At 42.0% G+C, this 24852-nt stretch overlaps 1 protein-coding gene across 3 annotated transcripts in view; it reads right to left on the reverse strand.

Moving 5' to 3' along the window:
• LARGE1 (LARGE xylosyl- and glucuronyltransferase 1) overlaps positions 1-24852 on the reverse strand; it is a 447934-nt gene that overhangs the window by 73093 nt on the left and 349989 nt on the right. For all 3 annotated transcript variants that reach the window (XM_068970493.1, XM_068970492.1, XM_068970491.1), the window contains exons 7-8: positions 21172-21284; positions 19227-19352 (exon numbers count right to left, since the gene is read on the reverse strand). In XM_068970493.1, the coding sequence (XP_068826594.1) occupies positions 19227-19352; positions 21172-21284 (239 nt within the window). The remainder of the gene's footprint in view (positions 1-19226; positions 19353-21171; positions 21285-24852) is intronic.

A 24852-nucleotide genomic window follows, 5' to 3' on the forward strand; every position in this document is an offset into this window, starting at 1 on the left:
CTCTTCCAACACAAGAGAAGACTCTACACATGGACATCACCAGATGGTCAACACCGAAATCAGACTGATTATGTTCTCTGCAGCCAAAGATGGAGAAGCTCTATATAGTCAACAAAAACAAGACTGGGAGCTGACTGTGGCTCAGATCATGAACTCTTTATTGCCAAATTCAGACTTAAATTGAAGAAAGTAGGGAAAACCACTAGACCATTCAGGTATGACCTAAATCAAATCCCTTATGATTATACAGTGGAAGTGAGAAATAGATTTAAGGGCCTAGATCTGATAGACAAAGTGCCTGATGAACTATGGAATGAGGTTCATGACACTGTACAGGAGACAGGGATCAAGACCATCCCTATGGAAAAGAAATGCAAAAAAGCAAAATGGCTTTCTGGGGAGGCCTTACAAATAGCTGTGAAAAGAAGAGAAGCAAAAAGCAAAGGAGAAAAGGAAAGATATACCCATTTGAATGCAGAGTTCCAAAGAATAGCAAGAAGGGACAAGAAAGCCTTTCTCAGTGATCAATGTAAAGAAATAGAGGAAAAGAACAGAATGGGAAAGACTAGAGATCTCTTCAAGAAAATTAGAGATATCAAGGGAATATTTCATGCAAAGATGGGCTCAATAAAGGACAGAAATGGTATGGATCTAACAGAAGCAGAAGATATTAAGAAGAAGTGGCAAGAATACACAGAAGAACTGTACAAAAAAGATCTTCACGACCCAGATAATCACAATGGTGTGATCACTCACCTAGAGCCAGACATCCTCAAATGTGAAGTCAAGTGGGCCTTAGAAAGCATCACTACGCACAAAGCTAGTGGAGGTGATGGAATTCCAGTTGAGATATTTCAAATCCTGAAAGATGATGCTGTGAAAGTGCTGCACTCAAGATGCCAGCACATTTGGAAAACTCAGCAGTGGCCACAGGATTGGAAAAGGTCAGTTTTCATTCCAATCCCAAAGAAAGGCAATGCCACAGAATGATCAAACTACCACACAATTGCACTCATCTCACATGCTAGTAAAATAATGCTCACAATTCTCCAAGCCAGGATTCAGCAATACGTGAACTGTGAACTCTCTGATGTTCAAGCTGGTTTTAGAAAAGGCAGAGGAACCAGAGATCAAATTGCCAACATCCACTGGATCATGGAAAAAGCAAGAGAGTTCCAGAAAAACATGTATTTCTGCTTTATTGACTATGCCAAAGCCTTTGACTGTGTGGATCACAATCAACTGTGGAAAATTCTGAAAGAGATGGGAATACCAGACCACCTGACTAGCCTCTTGATAAAAAAACTATATGCAGGTCAGGAAGCAACAGTTAGAACTGGACATGGAACAACAGACTGGTTCCAAATAGGAAAAGGAGTACATCACGGCTGTATATTGTCACCCTGCTTATTTAACTTATATGCAGAGTGCATCATGAGAAACGCTGGGCTGGAAGAACCACAAGCTGGAATCAAGATTGCCGGCAGAAATATTAATAACCTCAGATTTGCAGATGACACCACCCTTATGGCAGAAAGTGAAGAGGAGCTAAAAAGCCTCTTGATGAAAGTGAAAGAGGAGAGTGAAAAAGTTGGCTTAAAGCTCAACATTCAGAAAACAAAGATCATGGCATCCGGTCCCATCACTTCATGGGAAATAGATGGGGAAACAGTGTAAACAGTGTCAGACTTTATTTTTTGGGGCTCCAAAATCACTGCAGAGGGTGACTGCAGCCATGAAATTAAAAGATGCTTACTCCTTGGGAGGAAAGTTATCACCAAACTAGATAGCATATTCAAAAGCAGAGACATTACTTTGTCAACAAAGGTCCATCTATCTAGTCAAGGCTATGGTTTTTTCCTGTGGTCATGTATGGATGTGAGAGCTGGACTGTGAAGAAGGCTGAGCACTGAAGAATTGATGTGTTTGAACTGTGGTGTTGGAGAAGACTCTTGCGAGTCCCTTGGACTGCAAGGAGATCCAACCAGTCCATTCTGAAGGAGATCAGCCCTGGGATTTCTTTGGAAGGAATGATGCTAAAGCTGAAACTCCAGTACTTTGGCCACCTCATGTGAAGAGTTGATTCATTGGAAAAGACTCTGATGCTGGAAGGGATTGGGGGCAGGAGAAGGGGACGACAGAGGATGAGATGGCTGGATGGCATCACTGACTCCACAGATGTGAGTCTGAGTGAACTCTGGGAGTTGGTGATGGACAGGGAGGTGTGGTGTGCTGCAATTCATGGGGTTGCAAAGAGTAGGACACAACTGAGTAGCTGAACTGAACTGAATTACCTATAATGGAAAAGAATCTGAAAAAATACATATGTGTGTGTGTATATATACATTTATATATATACACATAAACATATACATGCATATGTATATATATGCACACATACATATCTAAGTGAATCATTTGCTATATACCTGAAACTAATACAACGCTGTAAATCAACTATATTTCAATTTAAAAAAAATACAAAAGGCAAAAAAGAAAGAATACTAGGCTTACTACATGTCTCATATTAAGGTCCCTTTTAATCTTTACATCTCCTCTGTAGAATGATTTCTTCCCTGATTTCTCAGGTGAGGACAAGGTGCAGAGTGGTTAACTAGCCCAGTGACAGTCCTGCAGTCTGGCCCACAGTGGGTGCCCCCCAGTTTGCTGGGTGAATGGGTGATTCCCAGGTATGAGCCTAGAGCAACAGTGCCAAAAGGCAGGCTCCCTGGATAGGGGCAGCTGTGTCATATTCAGTCCCATAACTCCTCGGGTTTACCAGCCATGGCAGTGCACAGAGACAAAGAAACACTCGAGTCTTCGGACGGGGGTCATGCAGTGAAATCAAACAGGCACTGGCCTGAAGGAAAGAGTGGCCTGGATGGAAGGTAATTCTAGATTTTAGATCTTCTCCCCCAACGCAACTGTTTTTTCTTCCTCGATCCATCCCAATCTTCCAAAATCAACCTCACCATTTATCATTCTTATTACCCCTTCTCAGGCTTCCCCTGCTTCATTTTTCACTGCAGTCTGCTTAGCTACGGCAAGCTCAGGATTCTAATCCATGGTGGTCCCTTATCTTCCTCAAAAGATGCGAAATCTGACATCTCTCTAAGTATTATAAAATGTTTTAAAACTTGAGTTATGTGCTACTCCTCTTATGCAAATGCTACAGATTGCCTCTAGGAACATAGATCATTCCCCCATATGGATGGCATGTTTTCTCTTGGTTTTTCTCCTCTCCTTTAGGGTTTTTCTTTTTAAGCGCACGCAGTTCCCAATTCAAAAATTCAGCATCCGTGCCTGCTGCTTCAAATTCAAATGTTCTTTCAAGGAGAGAATGTTATACTAAGGGTCTCTGTTCTGGGGTTAGCTCTCAAAAATCCACTTAATGTAAAGAGGGTTCACAAGATTTTGGGCTTCTCAGGCTTCATTTCCTTCTCCAATGCAAACTTGCCTGCAGATGCATTAAGAGATGCAGGTTTGATCCCTGGGAAGATCCCCCTGGAGAAGGGTATGGCAACCCACTCCAGTATTCTTGCCTGGAGAATCCCATGGACAGAGGAGCCTTATAGGCTACAGTCCATGGGGTCGCAAAGAGTCCTACATGACTGAAGTGACTTAGCACACACTCATGCACAAGAATAATTCTATAGAATTGTTAACTAACATAAAACATTTTTCTGGGAAAATACATTCAGGTGGGAACTCAGCTCTGGACTGGGACTAAGACAGACAGCTCACCTCTGTCATACTGAGCTGTGTGATTTGGGGCAAGTAAATGACTAATGTGTATGATGCTCCATTTTCTGATGTATAAAATAGACTGAACAGAATTCACCCGGTGAAACCTCTGTCAAGATTAAGGGACACCATGCTTGGAACACCATTCCCATCCAATCTACCTGGAATATTCCATTTCATCCTTTGAGGTCCTGGTCACAGCTGGCTTCCTCTGAGATGTTTCCTGTTGATCCCAGAAAGGGGTCAGTGCATTCCTGGCAGGTGTTTCTGTAGCCATGGAGCCGTCCCTATTGCTTGCCTACCCAGCATCTGGTATGCCCTTCCTAACTTGCATGTGAGTTTCCATTCCCCATTCTCCAAGTCCCTAAGTAGAGGAACAGCACGGAAAAGACTTGGAGAGAGGGTCAGGCTGGGTGTTTGGGGGCTAAAGAGTGACACGAGGGCAGAGGACATGGAAGCAGTCAAATGTGTATAACAAGATGCAGAAATCCCTCCAAGACACAGACGGCGTCATGCTCCCAACTAGACAAGGATCCTCCTGCTGCCCTCATTCTCCATTTCCCTGCTTCATAGCACTTAGGGCTTCCCTCGAGGCTCAGATGGTAAAGAATCCACCTGCAACGTGGGAGACCTGGGTTTGATCCCTGGGTCAGGAAGATTCCCTGGAGAAGGGAATGGCTACCCACCTCAGTATTCTCACCTGGAGAATCCCATGGACAGAGGATCCGGGCAGGCTATGTGGGGTCGCAAAGAGTCAGACATGACTGAGTGACTAACACTATCATTTCTTCCCTTTTCACAGCACTTAGCAGGCTGCACTGGGATTTTCTGTTTCCTTACTGGTTAATCCTAGTCTGTGACCTTCCCAAGGGCAGGAATCATGGCTTACTCAACCTTGGGCTCTTTAGACCTGAGGACTGGACCCTCTGCTTGCCACTTCCTGGCCTTGCCCATTATTTCTGACTAGGGCTTCCTCACCTTATAAGTGTACTCAAGACTCAAGGACCAGTTTCCTAGAATATCTTCCTATCTCCCTCCTTTAAGCCAGCCCACAGCTTCTTTGCTGGTCTCCTGAGTCTGCACTCCTGGTGAAGGAATAAGAAGTTGCTCCTCTGGGTCCTTCTCTTTTAAGACTCAGCCAGGAAAGGCTGAGTCATCAAGCTTTAGGATGGAAGAGATAAAAATGAAGGTCTTTGAAACACAAAAGGCTGAGGTAAAGTCAAGTGCATTTCAATGGAGCACTCTAGGGGCCTGGCTGAGAACCGGGCCGACAATAATGGCCTCCAATTTATTGAGAATCTTACAACTGAGCCTGAGAGGTTAAGTGACTTACTCAAGTCCTTCAGAGACAGAGCTGGTAAGAGGCAGAACTGTCATTAGAATTTATAAGATTGCTTCGCTCCAAAAGCCTATCTACTTCTGCCTCCTCAATGAAACCATTTCTCCCCTTAGACCTTCTCTTAACCAACCTATACTTAGCACAAAGTTGCCGGCTGATATCCAGGGCAGGCTAGATGCCAAGGCTGGTAAATCCTGCTTTAGCAGGAGGTGGGAGCCTGTTAGCTCCTACACTTGAGCTCCGTGCTACCAGGAGGGAGCTGCATTTGTTACCAAACGTGTTTGTACACCACTTCTACTTCAAATGTGATTGGAAATGCAATTAACATTCTTTGAATTAAGTGAGAGTCACTATTTTCATGAAAGGCAAGTTAAACATTCTGGAACAACTCAATAAAAAGAAATGACCAAAAAAAAAAAAAAATTGACCATCAGATGAGGTGTGGGTGAGATAAGCGTAAAAGAGTGGAAGAAATGCAAAAATCCAGGACTCTTCTTCAGTTGATTAATGTAGGTCCTTAAGTTCTTGCTTAACTTGAAGGAACATGAGAACCACAGAGGACCAGGAGGCGAGTCATGTGAGTGTCGTACTACACAATCCGCCACAAAAAGACCTGGCCCTGGTTGCCCTAAAGGACAGTCAAGTTAACATATTTTTATGATTCTTGCTTAAGCTGACATTTGCCATCAGCTGACCCAGCTCAGGAGCCAGTGGGTCCCACAGGTGGGCTTCTCAGGTTGGCTACCCTTTTGGGCAACAGAGTGTGAGCTGATGGAGAGCAGAGCTCAGGGTACCCTGGATACTCCCCAGGAAGTGACATAATAATCAGCAAACAGGAGGTTCTTTATAGATGTTGAACACAATGAATGAATGAATGAATGAAGAGGGTGGGAGGAAGAAGAAAGAAAACGTCCAAGTTGCACCTTTAACTGGAATCTGAGGCCCAGGTTGGCCTGGAAGGACCTACAGACATGCTGGGTTCTTGGACCAGCTCTTTAGGATCCTCATCAATGTTCAAACTCTGGTAAGACCCAGAGGGTGGGGCTCAGACCTTCCGATCTCTCTCCCTCATCCCTTAATTCTCTCCCTCCACTCCAGGGCAGTTCCTCTTCTTATATATGGCCTGTATTTTAGGGTTCAGTGTCAGCCTTTGTGAAATAAGCTATAAGTGGGTAAAATGACTTCTTTTCTAGGTTTATCTAAAAAGATATGGATGAATAAAGTGAAAGTGAAGTTGCTCAGTCGTGTCAGACTCTGCGACCCGTGGACTGTAGCCTGCCAAGCTCCTCTGTCCATGGGATTCTCCAGGCAAGAATCCTGGAGTGCGTGCGTTGCCATTTGAATAAACTTGGTTTAAATCATTCTTTGTGGTTTTGTCATATCATCGAAATTCCTCTACTTACATACAGAAGAGGCTGCCAAAGAGGGTTCACAAATCATTGTCACTTTGAACCCATCAAATGAAATAATGAAGCAACCACTAAGCAAAATCAAATTTGCTGCATCAGTGCCTGAGCTGGATGTGGCCAGTGGCTTTGTCTGCAGCGTCTGTAACAGTGCCTGGGCCTAGTACCAACAGTAAGGACTGGAGCAGGAGCACACTGGTACATGCGTGGTGGGAAGACGGGACACACACTTGGAGACCAAGCTTTGTTGGCATCTGTAAAACGTCAAAATTGAAAGTTCACAACTGGCTGCCGATACAGAGCTATTCAGAAATCACACCAAATATACTGGCTTAGGACTGGTTTCTTTAATGAAGCTCATAGACGGCAGCCCACCAGGCTCCCCCGTTCTTGGGATTCTCCAGGCAAGAACACTGGAGTGGGTTACCATTTCCTTCTCCAATGCATGAAAGTGAAAAGTGAAAGTGAAGTCACTCAGTCGTGTCTGACTGTTCGCGACCCCATGGACTGCAGCCTACCAGGCTCCTCCATCCATGGGATTCTCCAGGCAAGAGTAGTGGAGTGGGGTGCCATTGCCTTCTCCGACTAATCCTTGTAGGAACAACCAGTTTCATAGGATACTTGCCAAGTTCCTTCCATCCCTGTAGTTGTTTTTTACTGTGGTAAAATATACATAAAAACTACCATTTTAAGCATTTCTAGGTGTACAGTTCAGGGCCCTTAGCACATTCACAGAGTGGTGCAACCATCAGCACTGTCTGTCTCTAGAACTTTCTCAGCATCCCAGACTCAGACTCTGTACCCATTAACTCCACATTCTCCCCTCATCCCAGCCCCTGGGAACCTTTACGTTACTTTCTGTATCTGTGAATTTGACTATTCTAGGTATCTCACATAAGTGGACTCATACAATATTTGTCCTGTGTTTGGAGTGTTTCACTGAGTACGTCTTCAAAAGTCATCAATGCTATAGCCTGTGCCATAATTTCTTTCTTTTTTAAGGTCTGCCAAGGTTTTTAGTTGCACCAATTTTAGTGGAAGTTTTATGTTTTCCTTTTTGATATGTAAATACGACTTGAGAGTTTAAGTCCCCCACATCCTCTCCTACTCAAACAATGTCATTTACTATGAGGATGCGGGACCGGACTTCCATCTGTCTCCATTTCCTTTCTGCAAGAAGTCATCCACATCTCAATTTTTGACCAATTACAGCCAAGCCTTAGGTTGTAAAACAGGTATGACTTCAATTTTACAAGATGGTGCAAAAGTGTTTATTTAATTGGATTGTATCCACTTATACTTCCATCAGACTTAAACTGAAGAAAGTAGGGAAAATCACTAGACCATTCAGGTATGACCTAAGTCAAATCCCTTATGATTATACAGTGGAAGTGAGAAACAGATTTAAAGGGACTAGATCTGATAGACAGAGTGCCTGGGGAACTATAGATGGAGGTTCATGACATTGTACAGGAGGCAGTGATCGAGACCATCCCCAAGAAATGCAAAAAGGCAAAATGGTTGTCTGAGGAGGCCTTACAAATAGCTGAGAAAAGAAGAGAAGCCAAAGACAAAGGGGAAAAGGAAAGATATACCCATCTGAATGCAGTTCCAAAGAATAGCAAGGAGAGATGAGAAAGCCTTCCTCAGTGATCAATGTGAAGAAATAGAGAAAAACAATAGAATGGGAAAGACTAGAGATCTCTTCAAGGAAAATTAGAGATACCAAGGGAACATTTCATGCAAAGATGGGCACAATAAAGGACAGAAATGGTATGGACAGAACAGAAGCAGAAGATATTAAGAAGAGGTGGCAAGAATACACAGAAGAACTGTACAAAAAAGATCTTCACAATGTAGATAAATACGATGGTGTGACCACTCACCTAGAGCCAGACATCCTGGAATGTGAAGTCAAGTGGGCCTTAGGGAAGCATCACCACAAACAAAGCTAGTGGAGGTGATGCAATACCAGCTGAGTTATTTCAAATCCTAAAAGAGGATGCTGTGAAAGTGCTGTCCTCAATATGCCAGCAAATTTGGAAAACTCAGCAGTGGCTACAGGACTGGAAAAGGTTGGTTTTCATTCCAATCCCAAAGAAAGGCAATGCCAAAGAATGCTCAAACTACTGCACAGTTGCACTCATATCATACGCTAGCAAAGTAATGCTTGAAATTCTCCAAGCCAGGTTTCAACAGCATGTGAACTGTGAAATTCCAGAGGTTCAAGCTGGATTTAGAAAAGGCAGAGGAACCAGAGATCAAATTGCCAACATCTGCTGGGTCATTAAAAAAGCAAGAGAGTTCCAGAAAAACATCTATTTCTGCTTTATTGACTATGCCAAAGCCTTTGACTGTGTGGATCACAATCAACTGTGGGAAATTCTGAAAGCAATGGGAATACCAGACCACCTGACCTGCCTCCTGAGAAACCTGTATGCAGGTCAGGAAGCAACAGTTAGAACTGGACATGGAAAACAGACTGGTTCCAAATAGGAAAAGGAGTACGTCAAGGCTGTATATTGTCATCTTGCTTATTTAACTTATATGCAGAGTACATCATGTGAAATGCCAGGCTGGATAAAGCACAAGCTGGAATCAAGATTGCCGGCAGAAATATCAATAACCTCAGATATGCAGATGACACCACCCTTATGGCAGAAAGCAAAGAAGAGCTAAACAGCCTATTGATGAAAGTAAAAGAGGAGAATGAAAAAGTTGGCTTAAAACTCAACGTTCAGAAATCTAAGATCATGGCATCTGATCCAATCACTTAATGGCAAACAGATGGAGAAACAATAGAAACAGTGACAGACTTTATTTTTTGAGGTTCCAAAATCACTGCAGATGGTGACTGCAGCCATGAAATTAAAAAACGCTTGCTCCTTGGAAGGAAAGCTATGATCAACCTAGACAGTATATTTAAAAAGCAGAGACATTACTTTGTCAACAAAGGTCCGTCTAGTCAAAGCTATGGTGTTTCCAGTAGTCATGGATGGATGTGAGAGTTGGACTAGAAAGAAAACTGAGTGTCGAAGAATTGATGCTTTTGAACTGTGGTGTTGGAGAAGACTCTTGAGAGTCCCTTGGACTGCAAGGAGATCCAATCAGTCCATCCTAAAGGAAATCAGTCTTGAATATTCATTGTAAGGACTGATGCTGAAGCTGAAACTCCAGTACTTTGGCCACCAGATGTGAAGAACTGACTCACTAGAAAAGATCCTGATGTTGGGAAAGATTGATGGCGGGAGGAGAAGGGGACGACAGAGAATGAGATGGTTGGATGGCATCACTGACTTGATGGACATGAGTTTGAGTAAACTCCAGGAGTTGGTGATGGACAGGGAAGCCTGGTGTGCCGCAGTCCATGGGCTTGCAAAGAGTCAGACATGACTGAGTGACTGAACTGAAACTTCCATCAACACTATAGGAGAGGGACATCCCTGGCAGTCCAGTGGTTAATACTCCAGCTTCCAATATAGGCGCCTGGGTTTGATCCCTGGTTGGGGAACTAAGGTCCCACATGATATAAATAAGTATATGTTAAAAAAAAAAAGAGTACTGATTTCATTCTTTATCACCAGTGAAACTTAGGAAGAGTCAAGGTAAACACTAAAAAAATAGAAACTAAAATAACAAAAAATACAGGATAGAAGCGTTCCTACTGATAAATGAGACTGTATTACTACCACTTTTCCAATTATCTGTGGTCTTAATTTTCACTTCCCTGATTAACAAAAGGTTGTCCATCCTTTCAAGTGTTTACTGGCCATTTTCTTTGCAATCTGTGAAATGATTCTATAGCTTTCACATGTTTTTCTTAAAAATTAAAACTTTCTCTATACTTTGTTTACTAGTCCTTTGTTAGTGCTCCATGTTGCAACTATTTGTTTTCTCTTTTTGATACCACTTTGATGAGCTACTAATTTCAATGTGGTTGAATTCACTGACGTTTTCATTTTGATATACATGCTTTTGGTGTCTTGGGCTTTCTTGTGGCTCAGACGGTAAGGGATCTGCTGCAGTGCAGGAGATCTGGATCTGATCTCTGGGTCTGGAAGATTCCCTGGAGAAGGGAAAGGCTACCCACTCCAGTGGATAGTGCTGAAACATTCTCTTGCCTGGAGAATTCCATGGCGAGAGGAGCCTTGGCAGGCTACGGTTAACGGGGTCACAAAGAGCTGGACACAACTGAGCAGCTATCACTTTTGGTGTCTTACTGAGTACATTCTTTCCTATTCTGAGGTAATAGGCTAGTTTCCTAGTTTTTTAAAAATAAATGTTTAACTTGGCCTTTCACTTTTTATTTTTTTTGTTTGTGCTGTTTGGCATGTGGGATCTTAGTCTCCTGGCCAGGGATTGAACCTGTGCCCCCTGCAGTGAAAGCGTGGAATCTTAACCATTGGACTGCCAGGGAAGCCCTCTGACCTTTAAGTCTCTACTCTATCAGAATAAGTGTGTATGTGTGAGACAGGGACCCATTTTCATTTTTTCTTGATTCTCACACATAATCAAGTGTCTCAACACCATTTATGGAAGATTACATCTTCTCTCCAATGGCCAGCAATGCCATCTCATATACATGTCTCAAATAATGTTATATATCAAATTTTCATAAATGTGTGGGTGTTTCTGGGCTTCCTACTGTTTTCTTTTCATTTTTTAGCACAGCCCTTTAGCAAAAGCTTGCTGTAGGTTTTCAGTAGATACTATTAATAAGAGGTTTCATCACAAACAAATATTTAATTTTATCAAATAATTTTCCTGCATCTATTTAGATAACCAGACAGTGTTTCTCCTTTAACCTATTAACATGCTAAATGACTGCTGTGGATTTTTTCAGTGTTAGATCACTTTTGGATTTCCTGGAATAAACCCAACTTGGCCATGATGTATGATCTGTTTTATACATGGCTGGATTTAGTCTGCTAATATTTTGCTTAAGATTTTTACATCAATATTCATGAATGAGGTAGGCCTGCAATTTTCCTTTTTTGATGCTTTTGAACTGTGGTGCTGGAGAAGACTCTTGAGAGTCTCTTGGACTGCAAGGAGATCCAACCAGTCCATTCTGAAGGAGATCAGCCCTGGGATTTCTTTGGAAGGAATGATGCTAAAGCTGAAACTCCAGTACTTTGGCCACCTCGTGCGAAGAGTTGACTCATTGGAAAAGACTCTGATGCTGGGAGGGATTGAGGGCAGGAGGAGAAGGGGACGACCGAGGATGAGATGGCTGGATGGCATCACTGACTCGATGGACGTGAGTCTGAGTGAACTCCGGAAGTTGGTGATGGACAGGGAGGCCTGGCGTGCTGCGATTCATGGGGTCGCAGAGAGTCGGACATGACTGAGCGGCTGAACTGAACTGAACTGACTGGTTTTGGTATCAAGGATAGTCTGGTCTCACTGAATGAATTAAAAAGTGTCCTCTTTTCCTATTCCCTGGAAAAGTTGACTTAAAACTGGAAATATCTTTTGATTAAAAAAATTGGTAGAACAACTTCTTTTCACTATCTAGGGCTGCTACTCTCTTTGTAAGGAAGCTTAATGACTAGGAAATAATCCAGACTTTTAATTTTTCCTTAAGTCGGTTTTAGTAAATTATACATTTCTAGGAATATGGTCCTTTCACGGTTTTCAAATTTATTGACATAATTTTGTTCACAGTATTCTCGTATTATCCCCTATAACTCTGCTTAATCTCCTAGACCGAAAGCCCCATAAGTGCGAGGCTTTTGTGTGCTTTAATCTTTGTTGTATTCCTAAAACTCAGAAGAATCACTGGGCTCAAAACCATCTGGAAAATGAATGAATTAATGAAATTGCATGTGTGCCTACTGATTGATTTATTGGTGAGTTCTCTAGTTTTTCCTCAATGACTCCGGCCATGGCTTTGTCTATTTTATTGGTGTCTTTCAAAGAACCAACTTTGAATTTGTTGAAGATTTTGTTGATCAATTTCTGCTCCTTTTTTAACTTTCTTTGAATTTATCCTAATATTTTTCATATATCATCTTAAGTTATATACTTGGCTTAATTTTCAGGCTTTTCTTTTATTATAAGCCTTTAAGGCTATACGTTTCCCTGTATGTTTATTTCATTCCACTAATTTTGGCATGTACTATTTTTTTTTCATTCAGTTCTAAGTACTTTTCAGTTTCAATTATGATTTCTGTTTAGAATGTATGACATTGTATGATTCTTTGAAATGTGCTGAGATTTGTTTTATGGTCTAATACGTGGTTACTCTTTAATAAATGTCCTATGTAAGCTTGAGAGGAATATATATCATTTTTTCATGTCTGATCTTTCAATTTGAAAAGGATATGTTAAAATATTCTACTGTGATAGCAGACTTGTCAGTTTCTCTCTGGAGTTCTATTCAGGTTTGCATACATATATGCTACAACATGACAGGCACACAAGTTTAGAATTCTTCTATCTTGTTGATGTACTTTATGTTTTTAAGTTGTGACAATCTCTGTACCTACCAATGTTTTGTCTGATATCAAGGTAGTTACCTAGTTTCCTTTGGGATGATTTCTGCTTGATATTCTTTCCAAAATGTTTACTGTCAAACTTAATGGGTTGTTTTGTATTAGGCATATCTTTTGTAAATGGCATATGCTGGATATTGTTTCCTATTCAATATGACAACCTATCTTCTTACTGGCAAAATTAGTTTATTTGATTATTGATATATCTGGACTTATTTATATCATCTTGATTTTTTGTTTTCTACTTCTCCCTAGTTTTACTTTCACTAATTTTTTTTCTTTTCTTGCAATCTAATTTTTCTTTTAAATAATTGAGGTGTTTTGTTTGGTTGTCTGGTTTTTTCTTATTCCTTACCATCCCACCTCCTTTTTCAATTCTATGAGAGCTTAATCTTGAAATGTTAGCATGCATAGGCTAGTGCTAAGTGCAAAGTGCAAAGTGAAAGTGCTAGTCGCTCAGTCGTCCAACTCTGCAACCCCATGGACTGCAGTCTGCCAGGCTCCTCTGTCCTTGGGATTCTCCAGTCAAGAATACTGGAGTGGGTAGCCATTTCCTTTTCCAGGTAATCTTCCTGACCCAGGGATCAAACCGAGGTATCCTGCATTGCAGGCAGATTCCTTACCATCTGAGCCATCAGGGAAGCCCATGCATACAGTTCTAACTTATCTCATACCGCTCTTCAACAAAGCAATAATTTCATAGTACTTTAATTCTCATCATTTCCCTCCTGATTACACACTGTCATTTTCTGATAATTTAGGCATAATGTTTTTAAACCAACATGCCATAGTATTATTATTATTACTATTATTGCTATCATTTAGAAACTCTATTTAGAGTTCTGATACATTTCTAACTTGCTTGTTCAACATTCCTTCTTGAATGTGGAACCATTTGCCAATGGACTCCAAAGCATACCCTTTAGAAGTTGCTTTGCATATGTATGTTGATGGTAAATCCTCTTTGTTTTTACTCATCTAGATATTCCTCTCTCATGCTTGAAAGATTGTTTTCATAGGTATACAATGTGTTGTTATTGTTTCTCAGCACATTGGAGGTATTCTCTTACTCTTTTCGGACATCCGTTGCTGTTGGAACTCTTATCACACATGGAATTGCTGTAGAGAATCTGTCTTTTCACTCTGGCTATTTTTTAAAACCACTTTTCTTTACCTTGGTGAACTTTCACTACTGTAAGTCTAAATATGACTTTCTCCTTATTTAAACTGTTTTGCAAACACAATCCTTTCTCTTTATACTGCTTAGAAAACACATGGATACATTTTAACAGTTGAAAAATTCCCACTCACCATCCCATCCAGTGATGCCTCACTTCCAATTTTTCTCCTTATTTCTTTTCTATAATCTAATTAGACACATCCCAATATCTTATCTTCCCTCTGTTTTTCTATCTTTTTTTTTTTCCCAGTGTGTTGTGTTAGGTAATTTCCTCAGATATTTCTTCCTGTTCACTAAATCTCTCTTCAGCTGGCACTAATCTATTGGTTAACACATTCATTTAATTTGTACTTTCAATAATTGTATTTTTCACTTCTAAAAGTTCTAGTTGATCTAAATAGGCCTGTTCATCTTTGGTAATCTCTTGTTCTTCTAACCTACTTACGATATCCTTTTTTTTATTTCTTATATAATACAAGGGAAAGCAAGGGAATTCTGGGAAAAAAGTCTACTTCTGCTTCACTGACTACGCTAAAACCTTTGACTGTGTGGATCACAACAAGCTGTGGAAAATTCATAAAGAGAAGGGAATACCAAACCACCTTACCAGCCTTCTGAGAAACCTGTATGCAGTTCAAGGAGCAACAGTTAGAACTGGATACAGAACAACAAAATGGTTCAAACTTGGGAAAGGAGTATGGCAAGGCTGTGTATAGTCATCCTGCTTATTTAACTCATATGCAGAATACATCATGCAAATGCTGGGCTGGATGAATCACAAGCTGGAGTCAACTGTCAGGAAAAATATTAATAACCTCAGATATGCAGAGGACACCAGAAAGTGAAGAGAAACTAAAGAGCCTCTTGATGAAAGTGAAAGAGGAGAGTGACAGCCATTAAAAAGAATACATTTGAATCAGTTCTGATGAGATGGATGAAAGTGGAGCCGATTATACAGAGTGAAGTAAGCCAGAAAGAAAAACACCAGTACAGTATACTAACACATATATATGGAATTTAGAAAGATGGCAACGACGACCCTGTATGCAAGACAGCAAAAAAGACACAGATGTGTATAATGGACTTTTGGACTCAGAGGGAGAGGGAGAGGGAGAGGGTGGGATGATTTGGGAGAATGGCCTTGAAACATGTATACTATCATGTAAGAAATGAATCACCAGTCTATGTCCGACACAGGATACAGCATGCTTGGGGCTGGTGCATGGTGATGACCCAGAGAGATGTTATGAGGAGGGAGGTGGAAAGGGGGTTCATGTTTGGGAACACATGTACACCCGTGGTGGATTCATGTCAATGTATTGCAAAACCAATACAGTATTGTAAAGTAAAATAAAGTAAAAATAAAAATTAAAAAAATTTAAAAAAAGATCATCACTCTAAAAAAAATAATAAAAAAAAAAAAGAAAGAGGAGAGTGAAAAAGTTGGCTTAAAACTCAACATTCAGAAAACTAAGAGTATGGCATCCAGTCCAATCACTTCATGGCAAACAGATGGGGAAACAATGGAAACAGTGACAGACTTTATTTTTTTGGACTCCAAAATCACTGCACATGGTGACTGCAGCCATGAAATTAAAAGACGCTTGCTCCTTGGAAGAAAAGCTATGACAAACCTAGAGAACATATTAAAAAGCAGAGACATCACTGCCCACAAAGATCCACATAGTCAAAGCTATGGTTTTTCCAATAGTCATGTATGGATGTGAGAGTTGGACCATAAAGAAGGCTGAGTGCTGAAGAATTGATGCTTTCAAACTGCAGTGCTGGAGAAGACTCTTGAGAGTCCAAGGGATCTCCAGCAAGGAGATCAAACCAGTCAATCCTAAAGGAAATCAGTCCTGAATATTCATTGGAAGGACTGATGCTGAAGCTAAAGCTCCGATACTTTGGCCATGTGATGCAAAGAGCCGACTTATTAGAAAAGACCCTGATGCTGGGAAAGATTGAGGGCAAGGAAGAAGGGGCAACAGAGGATGAGATGGTTGGATGGCATCATCGACTCAATGGACATAAGTTTGAGGAAACTCTGAGAGATGGTGAAAGACAACTCATGATAGCATTCCCGTGTTTGAACAAATAATTATACAGTTATCTACATTGACACCAGGATCCCAGCCACCAAGAATCAGCAAATACCCAGCAAGTATCACATGCAGCTGCTTTTTATCAGTCTGGAGTCACATGTTATCATTGTTTTCTGGACTCTGCTTACTTCATTTACCATATGAACTGATCAACTCTGCCTTCAAAACATTAAAAAATTTTTATGCAGCATATTTAGGTGTTCTTTATAAGGCTGTTTTTACTTTCCTCCCCTTTGAATTTTTTGTTCATGATTTTCTTAGAAATATGTGCATTTCATCTGTTTTCCTTATGTCTATGAAGTACATGGCCTATTGAATGAATTGCATAAATGCTGATTGAAATAATGAATAATGCAAGTACTTCTGTTTTAAATATTCTGCAGTGAACTTCTACTGTGTTTAAAAAAGCAGTTCTTTCTTTTTGACTCTGTGATCTTACTCCTGAGAAGGTGTGAACTTTGAGCTGTTGATTTTAACATATTTATATTTGCGAAAATATAAGGTACCAGTTATGGCTATGTAATGGAAAAGTATAAAATTCCATGTATATTGTGACCATAAATAAGACATAACATGGACCACATAATGTAGACACGGACCAAAAGTCAGTAAGAAAAGGCTGACTTATTAGAAAAGTAAGATTTGGTCCCCTTTTCCTTTTTATAACTTGCAATTATTGTTACACATTGTCACCTGGGCGATGGGTATAAATTTTTAATGAAATAAACTATGGATACACGTATCTTGTTCCTCTTTGTTACAGCCCGAGGGCAAACACCCTTGGTGTCAGACGGGCCTAGGTTAAATCGTTAAGCTGTCATTTAATAGCTGAAGTCAGCTCTTCACTCTTTCACTCCTTCACAACTATAGGTAAGGAATTCTTTTTTTTTAAATATATAAATTTATTTAATTGGAGGCTAATTACTTTATAATATTGTATTGGTTTTGCCATACATCAACATGAATCTGCCATGGGTGTACACATGTTCCCCATCCTGAAGCCCCCTCCCACCTCCCTCCCCATACCATCCCTCTGGGTCATCCCAGTGCACCAGCCCTGAGCATCCTGTATCATGCATTGAACCTGGACTGGCGATTCGTTTCACATATGATATTTTACATGCTTCAATGCCATTCTCCCAAATCATCCCACCCTCGCCCTCTTCCACAGAGTCCAAAAGACTGTTCTATACATCTGGGTCTCTTTTGCTGTCTTGCATACAGGGTTATTGTTACCATCTTTCTAAATTCCACATATATGCATTAGTATACTGTATTGGTGGAGAAGGCGATGGCATCCCACTCTAGTACACTTGCCTGGAAAATCCCATGGACGGAGAAGCTTGGTAGGCTACAGTCCATGGGGTTGCGAAGAGTCGGACACGACTGAGCGACCTCACTTTCACTTTTCATTTTCATGCATTGGAGAAGGAAATGGCAACCCACTCCAGTGTTCTTGCCTGGAGAATCCCAGGGATGGCAGAGACTGGTGGGCTGTCATCTATGGGGTCACACAGAGTTGGACACAACTGCAGCAACTTAGCAGCAGCATACTGTATTGGTGTTTTTCTTTCTGGCTTACTTCACTCTGTACAATAGGCTCCATTTTCATTCACCTCATTAGAACTGATTCAAATGTATTCTTTTTAATGGCTGAGTAATACTCCTTTGTGTATATGTACCACAGCAAGGAATTCTGCAACATCGCTTAACTCTGGGCTCACTCCCACAGTTCCTTTGGTACACAGGATGCCGGCAAAAAGGATTCAGGTTTCCTTATGTGCCCGAGGGCTTCCTTTTCTACCTATGCTTTGCTGTGGGAACAAGCTAGACTGGCCAGGTGATGGGACCCAGTAGGTACTAGAAGAGAACCACGTTGCGCTAGCGGCCAGACTCCTGGTCTGAAGCTGACCACAGACATTTGGCTAAGCCACTATCAGACAGTCATCCAGCCAACTTTTAGACTTATCAACTAAATTGTCTACAATAAATGATTTAATTGATGATCAAATCAATGATTTAAGCCCTTATTAGAATAGCTTGTTATGTACCATTGTCTATAGCAGTAGGTAATTGATACATCCCTTCTTCTTTATCTAATGGTAGGCCCTACCAGGTGCATTTGGAGACCCCACAGTGAAGGCTTTTCTGTCACTGTCCCTTCTCCCTGGGGTTGAATGAGAAATTTATGCTATCATAAATAGCTATCCATCTATGTGTGTCAGTTGCTCAGTCATGACCAACTCTTTGCAACCCCATGGGGTATAGCCCACCAGGTCCCTCCGCCCATGGGATTTCCCAGGCAAGAATACTGGAGTGGGATGCCATTTCCTTCCCCAAGACCCTTCTCCAGGGGATCTTCCTGACTCTGGGATTGAATCTGGGTCTCCTGCATTGCAGGCAGACTCTTTACCATCTGAGCCACCAGGGAAGCCCTAGCTATCCATGTAGCTATCCAACAGCTCACCTCATCAATAGCTATCATAGCATCTGTCCTTTTTTTTTTTAAACATTTATTTCTTCATTTGTTTCTCTGTTTCTCTCTGCCAAGAATGATTTGAAAGTAGAAAATAAATTGTTCATCTCCATATCTACAGCATCTGGCTGTATAACATCTACAGAGTAGACCCTCCCTAAATGCTGTGTTTGAATTAAATGAATCCAAACAGCGAGCAGCAGGTGGCAGGAAGCATAACCACACAGGCTGGTTTTTGTGTTGGGAGGCCTTATGCTTTCCAGAAAGCCCAAACAAGGCGAATGGGGACCAAACAAAGAAGAGAAGCACATTCATTCTGCTCTCCTGCACCCTTCTCTCTTTCCCCACACTGCACACAGGCTCCGAGCCACTCATGCCCCTGAAGGGTGCTGCCCGATCCGGGTTCCCTCTGCCACTGCTGGGCACCTCACTGTATCCGGGGGGTGAGCTGATGCCCACTGGGGCTTTCCTTATCCTACCTTTAGATCAGACACGTCTCTGTAGCACTGCTCGGAGCGGGTGTGGTCCGACAGCTGCACATTCCAGAAGCAGGGCAGCTGATACACGAGGAAGGGGTTTTGTTTGATGACGGCGTTGAAAATGTCCTGGGGGATAAAAGCCAGAGACAACTGTCAAATAGTCAAATGGGCTCAGCTTGTGATGCTGGCTCTCGAGGCATGACATCTCCTATGCAATCTCTCATGAGCCTCCTGCTTGGAGCACAGGATGGCTTGCCCTGCTGGGCATTTCCCGTGCCTTTTATCTCTAGAAACCAAGCAATCCTGTTTGGATAGATCCCATTACACTGGGGGGAATGCCCCATCCTGACTTGATGTTCACGGGTCCTGCTGGTCTCAGTGATCCCCTTGCAGCAAAGGGACATGGGGGCAGACACAGAGCTTCTTTTCCACTCGAGCTGGTATATGATAAATGAAGCCGCTTTTCCGGCCCTCTTCTCACCTCATAGAGGAACCCTATGTCATCCATCCTGCGCCTCCTGGAGAGGAAACTGTGTGATGACAGGTTGCTCCGCTGATCCAGGGGCTGAGACGAATGACACCCCTGCTTCCGCCGCATTTCCTGGGGCTCTGGGCAGACTTGATGATGGATGTGCCTAGGCTTCCTGTGGGCCAGCGTGCCTGTATCTGCGCGCCCCATCTCCAAATTCAACTCTGACTTTTCTATGGGGCTTTCCCTCTTTCCAGCTCTTCTCCAAGCTCCTGCACCACTAGGCCATGCTTATTAACTAGCTGCTGACAAGTGGTGCTGGAAGGTGAATTATGGGCCTTCAGAGAAGGAGATGGCTGAATAAACTATCCTCTTTGGACATGGACATGCAATTGCTAGCTTTTGGGGACACACTCAAGTCATTGTGACCCGACCTGAAATATGATGATGGAGGACAATTTTCCCCTCAGGTTTAAAACAGCTACCTGGGTAATTTTTAACTCATTCATTATACCATATCTCTGGTATGAAAAAGGAAATTAGTTTCTGGTTGCTTGGGAGATATTGAATAATAACAATGCTAAAAAAAAAAATAGTAAAGTAACCCTACAGAGTTTCTTGTTTTCCTTCATACTAGAACACTCTCCAAGAATTCAGTGAAACAGGCAGCTGAAGGATGAACAAAAACAAGGAGAGTGGCCTTGCTTTTTGGTTGAACAGGAAAGAATAACATGCAGCGAACACAGAGATATCTTTACATTTCGAGATGGCCACATATAACATGGGGATCTCAGAATCAAGATATGTGACCCTAGTAGATTCAAAGTCAAAGGCTCAGCAAAAATGAGAAAGGGGGATTTTATGAATTTATGTTAGTTGCTTGGTGGAGTTCATGGACTTTTTCAGACTGCCTGGATTAAAAGCCGAGGAGGTTCGTCTCTTCTATTTAAATTCATTCCCCTTGAGGATAGGGGTCACAGTACAGGAGCTAAGCAAAAGGCTTGGCTTTAAAGGTTTGATTCTATTTGCCATGAAGGCAAAAGAAATCTTGTCCGGGAAATATGCCTTGGCATTTCGGAATCTCGGGGGGCAGACACTGTGCATTCTACTTTGAGGTGAAGACCGTGACCTCCTCTTAACACACCAGATTATCATCTACTTGTGAGTCTACAACAATAAACTATGAACTTTCTGAGGCCGAGGATTCTGTCCTTTGTTTATCCCTGTAATCCTATTTCTGAACATAGTTCCTGGCATGCAGAGTGTGCAGGAAAAAGTGTGATAAACATGGATGAACAAGGGGAATGCACTAAGGAGAGGGCTGTGGTCTTAGGCTGGCAAGAATGAGGCAGATTTATCCAAGTGTGAGGTCATGCAAGAGCTGGAAAAATAACCTAGACCCAGCCCCATGCAAGTTTGAGAAGCAGCACACCAGGGTGCTTGGGAATAACCGTACCTTCTAGGCTGGTGACTCACCTGGTCAGCTAAGGATGTAGAGAGCATGCCCATCAGCTCCCTCTCTGCCGTCAGCCTCCACATCTGCTCCCACTTCATCTTCCGCAGCTTATCTAGAAGCAGCAGGATCACCCCTGGACAACAGCATAGGATGAAACAGAGGGAAAAACCACAGATAAGAGAGAGAGCCAGGCACGCCTGACCATGTGTTTTGGAGATGAATACGCCTGGGTTCCCCAGGCTCTGCCAAGTACTTGGTATGAGATGTTAAATAGTCTCTCTGAAATATCCTCACTGTATGGAGAATATTAACACAGATTTCAGAAGCCGCTGCAGGGACCAAGTGAGATGGGCAAAGGAGCCTAGCACTCCCTGGAGATAGATGGTGATGATGGTCGTACAACATTGTGGATGTACCTAATGCCACTGAACTGTACACTTAAAGATGGTTAAAATGGCATTTTTACATTTTGTATATTTTATCACCAGAAAAAAAAAAAAGCCTAGCACCGCACACCTAACACATGGTACATACCCTGTAAACACAGATTCTCTCCTGTTTTTCCCCAGATAAATGACAACCTACCGAGGGTTAGCTGATAGATGGTGTTTGTACAACCTGTGTCATTTATCTTTACAGAAACAAAGCAGATTCTCTCTGACTTTATTATGGGTACGTCCTTGCCAATTTGCTTTATGCCTCTTGACAAGCCATATGAGCTCATTGCAGTATTGCTGGTTTTAATAGCTTTCTTTGGCCCAATGCATTAGAAACTATGGTGAAGGCTGTGCTGACACTGGGAGTTCAAGATGGAACCCCAAGAGCCTTCAAGTTCATAAGAAACTAATTGTCAGAGGTCGCTTCCTCCTCCTCTCTACCCTCTTTTTTTTGGGGGGGGGGTGGCTTATGGGAAAGACTTGAGTGAATGGGGGATTGTATAGGAAGGAGAGGGATTTCCTGGAGGCTCAGTGGTAAAGAATCTACCTGCCAGGGCAGGAGACGTGGGTTTGACCCCTGGGTCAGAAAGATCCCTTGGAGAAGGAAATGGCAACCCACTCCAGTATTCTTGTCCAGGGGAAATCCCATGGACAGAGGAGCCTGGTAGGTAGGCTACAGTTCATGGGTTTGCAAAGAGTTCAACAGAGCACACTCTACCACACAGGAAGGGAAATTGTCATTTTATACACCTTTGTATTTTTAAAAATGTTAAAAACAACTAAATGTATTATTCAGGTATAAACAAATTAGTACAAGTCTAAAAAGAAAAGTACATTTTTGGCTTAGCTGAATAGCTTAGGAGCGAGTGTCTGCTAACTGGCTGGTGAGCATATGCAGAGAACGCACACAGCACAGAATGCAAGCAGTGAGAAGGACGCCCCTGCAGGCTGCTGCAGTTAATCTGGCGGATGGAACTGTGGCACCCGTGGGCTCCCAAATCAATCCTCCTCAGGAAGCTTAGCTCAGCAGAACAGTCGGTGGAGAAAACTCCGGGCAGCTGAAAAATGATCTTACTTGATACCTAGTACATACATTTCTAAGATTGTTGGAAAGAAACCGATTCTCCAAATCACACATAAATGTCAGTGCTGAGACTTTTTTAAAAAACTTATTCCAGTGGAACATATTTGGAGAAAAAAGTATATTTACTATTTTGTGAAAGGTGTTTGGTCCATTGGGTAGAGTTGAAAAAAAAAAATACATATATATGGTTATGGCAAGAATGGGGTAATACACAGAGATCTGAACTTGTAAGCCAAAAGGGAAAATCATACCTATTGCGCATCTCCCTGGTGCTTTCTTAGGTTTTTTGGCACACGGATAATCTAGATACTGTCATCCTTATTTTGCAGGTGGGGAGGCTGAGTGGGGTGGACGCTGGGTCAGACACTTAAACAGTTCACTGTGTAAGAGCAGTTCTATGAGATCCAAAGTCAGATCTGCCTGACTCCAAAGCCAGAGCTTCTTCAGTGACACCACCCAGACCAGAGTCCCAGCAATGCCTCTGTGGAGTTCTGTGACTCAGACAAAGACTTGTTCTTTTTCTGACTTTTGGTTTCTACCTGGGTTGTTGTAGTTTAGTTAAGTTGTGTCTGACTCTTTTTCGACCCCATGGACTGTAGCCTGTCAGGCTCCTCTGTCCATGGGATTTTCCAGGCTGGAGTGGGTTGCCATTTCCTTCTCCAGGGGACCTTCCTGACTCAGGGATTGAACTCCCATGTCTTCTGCATTGCAGGCTGATTCTTTACCATTGAGCCACCAGGGTTACTTGCCCTGGCAAACTCAGAAAACTGCTGCATGCCCCTAGTGGTAGGCTGGTAAATGTTTAACCATGAGCATTGCAAAAAATGCCAAGAAGGCTAAGTGGTTGTCTGAGGAGCTCTTACAAATAGCTGAGAAAAGGAGAGAAGGGAAAGGCAAAGGAGAAAGGGAAAGATATACCCAACAGAATGCTGCAGAGTTCCAGAAAACAGCAAGGAGAGAGAAGAAAGCCTTCATAAGTAAACAGTGCAAAGAAACGGAGGAAAACAATAGAATGGGAAAGATTAGAGATCTCCTCAGGAAAATTGGAGACATCAAGGGAAAATTTCATGCAAAGAACAGTACAATAAAGGACAGAAATCATATGGACCTAACAGAAGAGATTTAGAAAAAGTGGCAAGAATACACAGAAAAAGTATACAAAAAAGTCTTAATGACCTGGATAACCATGATGATGTGGTCACTCACCTAGAGCCAGACATCCTAGAATGTGAAATCAAATGGGCCTTAGGAAGCGTTACTATGAAAAAAGCTAGTGGAGGTGATGGAATTCCAGCTCAGCTATTTCAAACCTCAAAAGATGATGCTGTTAAAGTGCTACACTCAATATGCCAGCAAACTTGGAAAACTCAGCAGTGGCCACAGGACTGTGAAAGGTCAGTTTTTACTCCAATCCCAAAGAAGGGCAGTACCAAAGAATGTTCAAACTACTATACAACTGTGTTCATTTCACATGCTAGCAAGGTCATGCTCAAAATCCTTCAAGCTAGGCTTCAGCAGTATGTGAACTGAGAACTTCCAGATGTACAAGTTGGGTTAGAAAAGGCAGAGGAACCAGCAATCAAATTGCCAACATCCACTGGATCCCAGATAAAGCAAGAGAATTTCAGAAAATGACCTACTTCAGCTCCATTGACTAAGCTAAAGCCTTTGACTGTGTGGATCACAACAAAGTGTGGAAAATTCTTAAAGAGATGGGAATATTAGACCACCTGACCTGCCTCCTGAGAAATCTGTATGAAGGTCAAGAAGCAACAGTTAGAACCAGACATGGGACAACTGACCGGTTCTAAATTGGGAAAGGAGTACATCAAGACTGTATGTTGTCACCCTGCTTACTTAATTTATATGCAGAGTACATCATGTGAAATGCTGGGCTGGATGAATCACAAGTGGGAATCAAGACTGCCAGGAGAAATATCAACAACCTCAGATATGTGAATGATACCACCCTGATGGCAGAAAGCAAAGAGGAACTAAAGTGCTTCTTGATGAGGGTTAAAGAGGAGGGTGAAAAAGCTGGCTTAAAACTCAACATTCAAAAAATTAAAATCATGGCATCCAGTCCCATCACTTCATGGCAAATAGATGGGGAAAAAGTGGACACAGTGACAGATTTTATTTTCTTGGGCTCCAAAATCACTGCGGATGGTGACTGCAGC

This window comes from Capricornis sumatraensis, chromosome 4 (assembly GCF_032405125.1).
Source record: "Capricornis sumatraensis isolate serow.1 chromosome 4, serow.2, whole genome shotgun sequence".
Classification (NCBI taxonomy): Eukaryota; Metazoa; Chordata; class Mammalia; order Artiodactyla; family Bovidae; genus Capricornis; species Capricornis sumatraensis.